At 41.5% G+C, this 12,797-nt stretch overlaps 1 protein-coding gene across 2 annotated transcripts in view; it reads right to left on the bottom strand.

The window, feature by feature from the left end:
• TBCA (tubulin folding cofactor A) overlaps window positions 1-11,123 on the bottom strand; it is a 28,811-nt gene extending 17,688 nt beyond the window's left edge. Inside the window, exon 1 of one of the 2 annotated variants that reach the window (XM_065663224.1) lies at window positions 10,968-11,123. In XM_065663224.1, the coding sequence (XP_065519296.1) occupies window positions 10,968-11,020 (53 nt within the window). In that variant the 5' untranslated portion in view covers window positions 11,021-11,123. Of the gene's footprint in view, window positions 1-5,920; window positions 6,010-10,967 lie in introns of those variants that run through there. The other variant, XM_065663223.1, reaches the window with a different exon arrangement.
• Window positions 11,124-12,797: the final 1,674 nt, after the last annotated feature.

Genomic DNA, 12,797 nt, shown 5'->3' on the forward strand with positions numbered 1-12,797 from the left:
ACATGGTTTTTGCTCAAGAGGTCTACAAAAGATCCAAGCAAAGTCAACATGGCTCTGCTCTTCTTATTTTCTACTTGCATTCAGTATGTTCTTTGGCCAAAAAGTTTTTTTAGTTCACACTTCAGTCTTTACCCTATAGTTTCAAGATAAAGCCTCTAACTTTAAGATAGTTAGAATTAAAAAAAAAACTAAACTCCACCCAAATAAAATTCCTATAAAGAGTATGTATTTAAAAATTAGAAATAAGACTGACATAACCTAGAGATAATGGCATAATACATTTCGCAGCTGGATCAGATATTTAAAGAATGCAAAATGTGTAAGAGTTTCACGTTTTAATATATTTGTTATAGTTTCCACATCCCATCTGCTTTCTAGCAAGTGTTACAGTTCTGTGGACTATCAAGAAGTATGCAACCACTTTTAATTCAAAGCATCTGGAGGATAATTAAGGTACCAACTAGTGACCAAAATTTTCCTTTTGTTTTCCCACTTTTAAAATAAAATTACTGTCCAAAAACTCTCAAGTCCTTCCTCTCCTCAGACATCCGGAGTTAAAGACTAAAAGCTTTTAGTCAGTAAAAACTGACAAACAGATGCATACAATTAATATTATCTTATTGTCTGTCCTGGGTTGAGCAGCAGCAGCCATTTTTCTCCTTCTTAGGAGCTAGTACAGTGCTGTGTTTTGATCTTTTCGCCTGGGAACAGTGCTGATAACGCCGATGTTTTCAGTTGCTGCTCGAATGTTTGGTCTGGCCAAGGACTTTCTGAGCCTCATGCTCTGCCAGGGAGGAGGGGAGGCCGGGAGGAAGCAGAGACAGGACACCTCACCCAAACTAGCCAAAGAGGTATTCCATACCATAGCACGTCATGCCCAAGATGTAACGGGGAGTTACCTGGAAGGGCTGGGGACTGCAGGGTTGGAGGAGGTATCGGTCACTGCTCGGCTGGGGGGAGTGGGGCGAGTTATTGGTCAACTGGTGTTGAGGTGTTGTATTCTTTCCTCTTGTTATTTCCTTTATCATTATTATTATTGGTGGTAGCAGTAGTGATCTGTGTTATACCTTAGTTACTAAACTGTTCTTATCTCAGCCCGTGGGATTTGCATTCTTTTCGATTCTCCTCTCCATCCCTCCAGGAGCAGGGGGAGGGCAAGAAGGGGGGAGTGAGTGAACGAGGTTTGTGGTTGGATTTAAACCACGACATTGTCATACTTCAAGTATCCATTTATAATAGCTCTTTTCAAAGTTCAGAACCTCCACTTAAATGTTCAATGGAAGCAAAGACTCCCACATACCTGATTTAAATCTACTGACAACAAGCTTGTTTTACTCAGTTATTTTTCACAGCCCTGAAGCAGAAGTCTACACCCCTAGAAATAGGAAAAAAAAAAAAAACTGAAACAAAATACTAGTGTTTTACTATCTTCTTCCAGTCTTTCAAAATGAAAAAGTAAAAACGTATGATGCAATTGTCTACAGTGCCAGCCAGTAGTTAACTATTAGGGAAAGCGTATAAAGAAACAAAACAAGTCTAAAGTGACGTTTCCTGTGGTATAGCTGCTTCTAGAAATCAACTTAAGGACTTTCTAACACTGAAGAACAAAATTAAACTCTCAATGTTTAATAGACAACAGGTCAGCTCCTGGCTGAGGCTGCTGCCCTTTCAAAAAATCCTTTACACGTTTGACTTCCACATCACTTAATAATAAATTTCACAGTTTGTATGTTCTGTGTAAAAAAATGCAGTTTTATTACTTTAAAGCTGCAGACCAAACCTGAATAGCTCAAAAGGCTTAAGAGAATCTTAAGGTAGAAGAAAAAAACCTGAAACACCACTAACAGCTCCTTAACTACCTTTTCCATAACATTATGATTTACTTCCTCATCTATCTTCTCACTTTCTCTTCTCCACTTCAGCGCCCCAAGCTGAAGAGCAAAGACAGGATGGTTCAAGATAGTTTAAAAGCTGGCCACTGCTGAACAGAGGTCTCTCCCACTCCCATCCCAGCATACATCTCTGCCAGCACTAATGCTCAAATGATCACGGCAGGAGCCAATTCAGTTCACCAAACCAGCAGGAAATTAACACAGTAAGAACAAAAAAAAAAAAAAAAAACCAACCAAACCAAAAGCTGACAGGTTTTCTCGTGGGTTAAGCAAATTGAGCGAGGCCAGCAAAAGGTTTGACTAGCATCAGAGACCAGAGAACTGGAGAGGAGGAGAGGGAAACAAGACCTCTGAATTACCATGACATTGATTTCTGAAGGGACTTCACTTCTGGTCTGTTTAGGGTGTAGAGCTGCTAGTGGTTTAGACTGCTCTGACTTGTAGCTGCTGAAAAAGCCTCAAATCCCCCCTCCTTTCTCACTCCCCAAAGGTACTAAATTACCTACTCTGGACCATTCAAGAGATGAATGCCAGTGTCATCTCCTGTAGTTGCATCATTATCACTAACAAATATGTCTATGGTCATAAGAAGAGCACACATTCTCACTGAAGGTTGACAGATGAAAAAAGTATGCACAACATGAGTTTTCTGAATGTATAGCAAAATCAAGATCCTCCCTGCTCGGCTGACAAGAATTCCGCCTTCATGAGCCACAGTTGCAGGAACTACTAGTGGATGGCTAGAAAAAAAAAAATGGTAAAATGGTACAAGGATAGAGCGAGCACACACTACTACTCTTTTTATGTCTCCCGCAAACTTCATTGATTTCCAACAAATCAGGTTCTATATGAGCTAGAATGTCACTTACGTGCTTAAGGCACCAACTAAAGACTGCTCTCCAGTATTAGAAAGACCAACACAAGAAACACTTCCCTGGATGGACTAAGCAAGCTCAGTGGAACTCTGAAGATGAGAAGGAATTTCTCAGTTATGCTACTGAGTAGCTTCACTATTGAAAGGACATGCATCTTTTCAAAACCAATGTTTACTATTAACCACGGTATATGCTAATATGCCATAGATTCAGCCTAAGCACACAGAAACCCCAAAGCTGACAGCATGTACTGGCTGGATAATGAAATATCTATGCTGACTTAGTGAAACCTAAAAATCCATAATAGTGGAACTGTAGAGGGTACAGCGCCTTTTTTTGTTATTGTTGTTGCAGTATAATAAATTCCATGTATTAACACTACGCACAAGTATAGCACAGTAAAATTGGCACTGTGCTAATTACTACCTGCAGAGCTAAAAATATCCGGTCTCAAATATTCCAATTACTTACACACATTCTTGGGTTCACCAAGGCTACATAAGCACACAGGCATTACAGACTGGGGCCTACAAGGAAAAGTCAGGGAGAAAGATGAAGGAAGGAGTAATTTTAATACCATGAACTGCCATGTTGTCTTAGCCATAAGTGACTACTGTATGATTTGGACAAGATCTCTAGTTTATGCATTCATTCTCTTGATAGTGACAAAATCGCCATAAGAGAGAAACGTTCTCTTTGAAGAGTCAAAATGTGACCACACACAAGTATACATGTAATGTTTAGCCCTCCTGCATCTACAGCTTAAATAACTAACTTACCATGACACTTAAGGTTAACTTTGTAAGCTTGGCTTTTGTGAGGAATTACTACTGTGAACACAATGAAAATCAGGTACAAGGTTTTTTTGAAGACAGAAAAATATTTCAAGTTAAAAATTACTTGATTTTTTTAACATTTTGACAGCAACTCCATTTCTAAAGATTTCTCTGAATAACCAGGGTTTCACATTCTGCCCTTGCTTCTCACCACAGTTATTTCCCTGCTTTTGCAATACACTCATATAGGATTTTTTAAAATCCTTGCCATAGCCATAACTGAAGTTTCCTTTTTCCCCTGCTGAGAAAGTCTGCCTGGCTAGGGCATCCCTGAATGCCAGCAGCTAGTGGGAGCACGAAGGAGGCAGAGGAATGGCAGAATCCAACAGATGCAACCAGGACGAAAGTGCTTAAGTTCGGACTACTCAAAAAGCAAAGGATGAAGACTGGGGATCATGATTTTCTGAGGTACAGAAAGAAGCAACTTGGATGGTCAAGGGCAATGAAGAGAACAGCTACTCCATCAAGAAAGCTGAAAAAGCATTTCAGATGGACTGAAAACAAGAGTTGGAGAGAAGTGAAAACTTTATCAGCCCATCACAAATAGGTTCTGGACTGGCAAAAATTCAGGGAGAGAATGGCATGAAATGGAATAGGACAGCTGAAATTTATAAATGCTAAGGAGCCTGAGAGCTTTGCTTCTAGAGAAGGAAGAGCAAAAAATAGGACCTCTGATGTGGTAATAATTGGGTTCCACAGATCTCCACTGCATTTTCCCTTCTGTTACCCAGTCATCATCTTCAGTCAAGACTTTTGTTTTGGAGAAAAAGCATAGAATCAACTTCCTCTTTCCCTCCCCCAACTGGGGATTAACTGGAAGTGCCATAGTAATAAGCAAAATTAAACAGAACTAGTCATACTGTGTGTATAACCAATTAACAATGCATCAGGAAAGAGACCTAATACAGTTTTAAGAAAATATAATGCACCCCCTGATCCAGAATGAGTTTTCCACCTATATAATACATACAACTTCAGAATAATTAACTCAAAGTCAAGCCAGGCTGGATTATGAAGTTGTAACTCAACTTCCATACATAAAGCACTACCACAAATTTAATATATATTTTTTTTGTTTGTTTTCCCATAGATCCACATTCTAATTCAGCACAAAGTGATTACTTGTAACTGGTTTATCCACATAGATGAGTATGTGGCTCCATGCCATGAGTAAGAATGTAAAGAAAACAGTATGTAGAGTCAAAACCAAGACAACAGTACTACATGCATGCATAATGGCACCAAACTAGGGTGGCCAAGCAACTGTAACTACTGTATTTCCAAACTTCTGAAAGAATGCTTAAAGAATTTAAGGTTGCAAAGACACAGTTTTGCATATGTTCTTGCCCTTCCCCCTTAATATCGCATCATTACCAACACATGGTGATAAACCTGATGCGCAACATAGTTTTACCAGTTAAAATTATGATGTCAGCAGATTACTTTGGTCAGCATGGACATGTACAAGACAGTTTTGCCTCAGAGGTGAGAAGATAATTGTAAGCACAAAAACCCCAAGATGCCAGAACCATGGGTTTCACTAAAGGCTTTGATGTCTTCTAAGAAGAGGTAATGAGATGGAGAAAGGAATGTAAAGGAGTCAATCTTTCAAAGATCTGCCCATTACTAATTTGAATTTGTGAGACACTTCTAAAAAGGAACTAGTGTTTAGGTCTGCTGAAAAGGTAAAACAAACTAAATCAAAATCATAAAAAACAAGCAAACAAGCAAAACCAAATAAACCCACAAAACTCAAACAAAACAACACAGTGCTCTTTTCACAGCTTTTTAAGGTATCTGTGGACACTGGTATTGCTGAAATTTAAAAGAAAGCATGCATTAAAAAACACAGGGAAATAGGAATCCCTTCATGCAAGTAGTTCTCTGGAGTCTGGAGTCAACTTGCAACTACCCTTCAGCTAATTATATGGGCTGGTGACTATGTATGCCACAGATGTTAACTCAGATAGCACTATGTAAATGCAGGTGCACTCTGTCAGCCAGTTCCCATAATGCAGTTGTTTATGTTAAGTTAATAACTCTAAAAGACCAAAGCAGCTTTCAAATGCAGACCAGCTCTGGACTTTCTGTATCTGGTCCCAATTCCAGGAGTACTACAGAAGGTACTTGACACATATCTAAGCAGCTCTGAACCACAACAACCACATTTGGCTAGCATGAAACCCAAGTTCAAGACTCCAGGACTGAGCTGCTGATAGCCCTACACAAGAAATGCACAATGCTCCTGCACTTTGAGAATGGTTATTTAATTTGGATAGAGTCAGCTTGTATCCAGCAGTGCATGCAATACACTCACCCTCCTGAATCCCTGAGCTCTTGGATGTGAAGTGTACAGATACTAAATCGCGTTATCATGCAGACTCAGTATAGCTGAACAGCTCTGCAGATCATTCTTCAATACCTGTATAACATAACATATCCCATCCCTTCCCATTAATTGAGCTAACAATCAGTTGTTGCATACAATTTTCTAATTATAACAAGAATACATAAAGGAGACATGAGTTTCTTATCAATATATTGATGTTAAAAATGAGAGCTAGTGTCTATGGCTAATGGAAAACAAGCAAGTAAGCAACCATCCATAATTCATATGGTGGACAGAAGACTGAGAAAAAAAGCGATTTACACCAGAAATAGCAGATTTCTTGAGTAACAAGAAAGTGAGCTACTTTCATGCTTGAATTGGCTATAGTCAACCTATGGCAAAGAGAGTACCTGTACTCCCTGCAATAATTCATATTTTCACAAAATACATCCTGAACTCACCAGTAAAATAATTTCATTTAAAAATAGACCAACAGTTTTGTGCAACTTGCAGAACTTCCCATGCTTACGAAAAAAAAAATAAATAAAAAAATCACGGTGTAAATTGCTTGGCAATATGACAATATTTTACAAAGAGAAAAAATAGTACCAACACCAGCATGACAGGAAAAGAACAATCTTGGGAAGATTCCACAGTTTAGGAAGGTGGTTTTAAAAAAAAAAAAAAAAGAGTTGCTCCACAAAAATCAATACACTTTCCCCATAGGTTCATGATGTAAAATTCTATAATCAAGGCTTGTAGATTTGTAATTATGGTATGTCAGCCACATTTAAACAAGAGTGTTAAAAGATTGTTAAAGTTAAACTAACACAATTGCAATGTGAATTGTCTTAGTCTCATTCTAATCTACTGGTGTCACTTCCACTTAATCAGATAGAAGCTATGGGCAAACGTCAGTGCTATTTTCACATAACCCAACTTACTTTGTTTGCAGTAGTTTTAAAAATCATTGCCAATCTGAAATAAGAATAAGATATTTTCAAAAAGATTTTTCTAATCAATTCCCTCACTAGCCAGCATGTTGTCTGAGTCTGGATTACTACAACTATTTTGAAGTAATTAGAACAGAAGTATTGGTTGTTAGAATATAAGCCACAAATACAGCAAACATTATTCATGCCCATCAAATTTACTTTTTCTGAATGATAAGCTAATGAAAATAGCAATCACCAAGAGCCTGGCTATCAGATTTGTCAAAAAAAGCAAACGGCTCTCCCAATTCCTAGTTTATATTTCCTTCACTGATACATAGCAATATAAGAAATGCAGATAAAGTACCCACAATCTACAATACTGTCTCTTGAGAGGGGTACACAAAAAATTTTGTATACAGCTAAAAAAATCCCAGAGCGGAACAGCTGCTTTACTCTTAGTTTGAAAAAGGTGATGAGCTAGGTGACTAACAAGAAAAAAGAATGTGCTACAGCAGGTGATTAAAAAAAGACAAATGAAACATCAGAAAAGTTCAATACATCCTAATAGTTCTTGACCCTTACCTTTTTTGATATACTCTTCTAGCCTGACCATTGAACACGCTTGAAAAATCAGTATTACAGGCAAAATTCAGTGTACTTTTCTAAACTGGAAATGCAGGGGGAAAAAAAAACCTAAGGAAAACTAATCAAAGTGTTAAGTCAGTCACCCTATGGCTTACTTAATAAGCCTCTATGTGAATCTTCTCACACATCAGAAATACCTATATAGTCGCCATAGTCCAAAATAAGAGGACAATGTTAATGTCCTAAGTTGACTCAAGTCACATGCATGCCTACTGTAGTAGATTATATAACTAGGCTTTTGGCTGGAGAAGGAACAGTGGAGTTGGACTGAGCCTTCTCTTACCTGTTTTTACAACCATTACGGAAGTGGGAGCTGCTGATGTACTGCTGTATCATCTCCCCTGCAGGAAGTGTAAGATAATACTCCTTTTTTTCTCGAGTTACTTTCACTTACAGTAGTATGCAAGCTGCTGCAGAGTAACTATGGATGTGCATGTTGTTACTGCACAGCAAACAGAAGCTAACCTGACTTGTTTATTCACACAGCCATTCTCTAAAACCAAATCTGAATCCTGTCACTGCACGTGTAACATTTCCCCAAATGTTTTCATCCGTTTCTTTGTGCTAACCCTGAAAGCTGTACAGTTGTGTGGTGAGCTGGTCCAGGCAGGCCTATTTTTATTTTTATTTCTTTTTTCCAGTCCAGGTTATTTTTGAGTGGATCAGCTCCCTGTATCACTGTAACCGCACTAATATCCAGTGGGAATTTAAGTAACCTACTGTGTAACCAAAATATACAGATGGGTGCCCACGTAAACCCTCTAAATCCTTGTGCAGGGCAAAAAGGAGAAAACTCTTAACACAGTCCCTCAGACTTAAATTAGCCTAAGCCATCATGGACCAACATCAAGTCTTCTGTCACAAGCAGCAATTGTTTCAGCTCAGAGGAATGCCCACCTACACAGTATCCCTGAAACATACTGTAACTTATTAAGCATCATTTTTAAGAGGCCGCAGACTTCGTATTAGGCCTACAAAATAGCTCTCAGAAATAGTCAGACATTGCCTGAACTTGTCTTGGCGAGCCTAGACAGGTCTTTTTTGCTTCTTTAACTGTAACCACTGTTATGACCAGGTAACAATTACCTGATTTGTTTTATTTTTTGCTCAGCTTTGTACAGTTGGGCAGTATAACACTATTGTATTGATTTCTGTTACTAACAGAAATGAGCTCTAACTTAGAATTTTAAAAAGCAGCATAAAAGATCAAATCTTATGAGAGCAGGAACATGAGATGACAGGCACAGGAAGATGCCGAAATGCCCAAGTGCTATAAACAGTTCATCAATAGTCAAATATTGGTCAAAGGAGTGCAATTCTGAGACATGGTTAAGATCAGTTTTAGGATAACAAAACTATTCAACGCATGTAAAGCACACTATACATATGCAGTCAATTCAGCTAAAACGTGGAGTACAAAACAATGAAGGAGAACTAAGATGTGGACTTTTTTACATGCATTTCTAAATGCAGACTCTTGAGAAGTAAAAACCAATCAACATCATATTCCTCTCAGCAAAGGATTTGGGATGCTAATGACTTGCTTCAATTTGTCCCCTCCCCACTACCAAACTGAGACAGTGGCCTTAGGACCCAGAGACCCAGCAAAAAAATTGAGTACACCAGGGTAAATGTGCTATTAGAAACAAAGTGGAGACATTAGAAACATTGTATATATTAATTTTGCCTGTATTTATTTGAACTGTGCTAGTGTCATTGTAACTGTACTAATATCCATCAGGAAGATTAGTAACTTACTCTGTAACTTGGATGCAATGGGCTTGTAACAAAACCAAAGCCAGCATCCACTGACATCTACAAATCAAGTGAACAAACAGAAGAGCCACACCAACCAGTAAACTGCTCATGCAGGACAACAAACGCTATTAAGTTTTAACCTCTTGTTCTCGCTCTCTCAGATTCACTTAAGCTGCAGAAACAGAGAAATGAAGAAAAAGCACATACAAGTGCTACAGACAGTGGCAGACACTGAGCTAGCTCCCCATGCAGTTATCTGCACAGACTTGGCATCACTAGGCCACTCCCAAGTCCAAGGGGACATGGCCACACAGCACAGCACAGCCCACTTGAAAACGCAGACCTGCACCAGCTCTGCTGGGGTCTCCACACAGGCGCTCATTGCCTAGTAAGACTTTCCACTCACTGTTTCCTAATCTACAAATACAAGGAAACTGCTTGCTCAGGTAACTTTTGTGGTGATTTGTCATTAAGAAATGGTCATCTGAAGTGCTGTCCAGTATTGCCACACAGTTCTCTCAGTAAAACTGTCAAACAGCAGCAATAAGACAGTAGTGAAAATTCTACAAACTACAAAACTAAAATTGTGTCTTATTAGATACAACAGCTTTCTCAAAAGTTTCTAGCCAAAGAAGCTATACTTCTAGATAACAAAAAGCCTACACAGACTGTAACAGGACCTTACAATCAGATAACCAGTTTCTTGCTTATGGCAGTACTTGAGAACTACCCCCCATTGGGAGCCTAGGAACAAAAAGTGCCTGTATCTTGAGTAAAGACAGCAATAAATCTGTATCCACTTTACTCTTCAAGTCTTTTAAGTCCAGCCTTTTGAAGCTAATTGGGTATTAGAAACTGTGCCCATCTTACTGTTACTAACTGAAAGCAGATAGGCCATAATACAACAATGACTGTATGAAACTGGACTATTTAACATCCTGACACAGCACACATACCAATTCTCTGGCCTGAGCCAGAGCAGTCTTTGTAGGGTGTAGCCTTAATAAATCCCACTGTGACCAAATATTTCAAATGAAAACCTTGTGTTTACAGTGACAGTAAGAGGGATTCAGAGAGAGAAAACTGCAACTTTTCTTAAAAATTAAGACTGTGTTAAAACTAGGCAAAGCCGAGACTCAGGGGATGAATTTACCACCATTTTTTTCAGTATTAGGTTTCAAAACAGGAAACAACCCGTTTAATAGTTATTTGGTATGTAAGACTTCATGCCTCGCCAAGGTGTCCAGCGAGACTGCCCTGTCCACTGACGGGTGTGACGGCGTGGGCCCCCTTGGCCCTCAAAATCATTAAGGAAACAGAACAAAATCCCCGTTTAACTGTCGTCTCGGGAAAGAAAGGTTCCCGACGGCGGGGAGCGAGGGGAGAAGCCGTCAGCCATGGCACAGCTGACGCCAGAACCGCCGTTCGGCACACCTCGCAGCCCCACCCAGCGCCACCCCGCCGCAGGCACGGCCGGCAATGCTCCAAGTCCCGCTGACGGAGCCCCGCGGCAAGGCCCGCTCCCCGCTCGCGGCGGCGGGGGCCGCCGGTAAAGTCCTCGGCAGAGCCAGGGCCGAGCCCTCCCTCTTCTCGTCCCCTCGGGACCTCCCCCAACAGCTCCCAACGGCCAAGGCGCGCGCCTCCGCGGGGCGATGGCCCCGGCGCCCTCCCCCCGCGGGGGGCGGACGCGCACCCACCGCCTCACGACGCCGATCTTGATCCTGATCTGCTTCAGGCGCGGGTCAGCCATGGCGCTGCTAGCGACGAGCGGCGCAGGTGCGGAAGGCTCCGAATAAAATACGCTGCCCCGTGACTCCGCAGCTTGACCCGCGCATGCGCCGAGGCGGCAGCTTGAGCGGCAGCGCCGGCAGCGGGGGCGGTGCTACGCGCTTACCGCCGTTGCACCGCCTCCTCCGGGCCAGAGAAGGCGTCCCCATGGCGACGGGCCGGGCCGGGGTGGGCCGGGCGGCTGTGTGTCAGTTGCTGGTTGTTCACCGCGGACGCGCGAGAGAAGCGTGATTCCACACGAGTTGTTCGGAGGTGGTGTGACTAGTGTGTGACCAGTGCCATTAGATCCAGCTCCCAGCCCCTGGTGATGTGGTTAGCATAGCTAATGCCGTGCTGTGGGGCAAGCAGATATTCTCTGAGGACAACCGGGTCACGTATTTGTCCCTTTCCCCTCATTATCAGGCCCTTAAGGTCCTGTGCACTAAGCAAAGGAAACAGATTTCCCCTTCCCCTCCCTACCAGCCTCGGTTCCTGGGCACGAGGCCGATTGCTCCCTCGCTTACTGTCCTCGAAGGTCCCAGGCACCCAGACAGCCTGGTCGTGTTGATGACCCTGACACAGAACAAGGACGGTAACAGCACCAGACACCAGAGCACTGTCTGTAAAATCAAACACTTACAAGTCCTAACAGGGAACATGGACCAGAACTGCTGCTGGACAGTGAGTGAGACGAGGACCTGCCCAGGACACCTCCATTGTGTCTTCTGCTTCCTCCAAAGACTGAAGGAGTGACTCATATTCTTTTGTATGATTTGAGTCAAGGTTATGATTGTCATGTCGATACAGCAAACCAGTTATTAAGAGCTGATGCAGTTTTCACAGGGTCCAGGTGAAATTATAAGTTGTGCTATAAAATTCTGTACTACACTACTTACAAATTTTACTATACCGATTCTGCTTGTAGAAACCCTGTGCCATCCCAATCATAAATTCTGTGCTGTAATAACCTTAAAATCCTTTAAAGCTTTAATTGTAACTACAACTTAGTGCTGTTATCATTCTGCCAAGGTCCTCTAGAAGAGCCTATCTGTCACTTTAGTGTCAAGGGACTGAAAGAAGCAAATAAAGAGACGTCATTATCACTGACAGCTCAGCTCCAGACTTATAACTGTCTCACAGCTCAAGACCTAATTTCCTTCATGATTGTACTTAGTTGAGGCTAACCATTAAAAACCAAACCAAAACAAAACCCCTTTGGGTCTGTGTTTGAAAAAACTTCCTTATAATGAGCATTTAAGTTTATGAGAAAGAAAAAAATAGCTTAAATGAATAAATAAAGTTAAATATAGTGGAGTACAGTTCAGGAAGGTCTGTGGAGGCCTTAGTTTTTCCCACTTCCTTTCTTCCTGCATTAGCCACTTGCCCTGACCCTCAACACTGCCAGTGACCAATATCTCTTGAGAAAACGTGTCTCCAAGGGAGGATGTCATGTTGCTTTTCATGACATGACAGTTACAGTTCATCGGTCAACAGCCACGGGAGTGCAGCTGGCACCATCGGGTCCTGTTCAGACCTGGCATAGGGAGAGCCAAGATTGCTCAAGTCTGCGGGGTTGTGTCTTATCTGCAGAGAAGAACAAATGTGATCTCTGTGACAGAACACAAGTCAGGGACCTGCAAGCTGTGCCAGCCCCAACACAGCCTTAGCTCAGCAGGTTGTCTCTGCAGGGAGACGCAGGTTTCAACATCAACAGCCTGCATAACCCAGTGAACAGCTATGACCTGGAGACAAGTTCACAG

Source organism: Lathamus discolor, chromosome Z, assembly GCF_037157495.1.
Source record: "Lathamus discolor isolate bLatDis1 chromosome Z, bLatDis1.hap1, whole genome shotgun sequence".
In the NCBI taxonomy this organism is placed as follows: domain Eukaryota; kingdom Metazoa; phylum Chordata; class Aves; order Psittaciformes; family Psittacidae; genus Lathamus; species Lathamus discolor.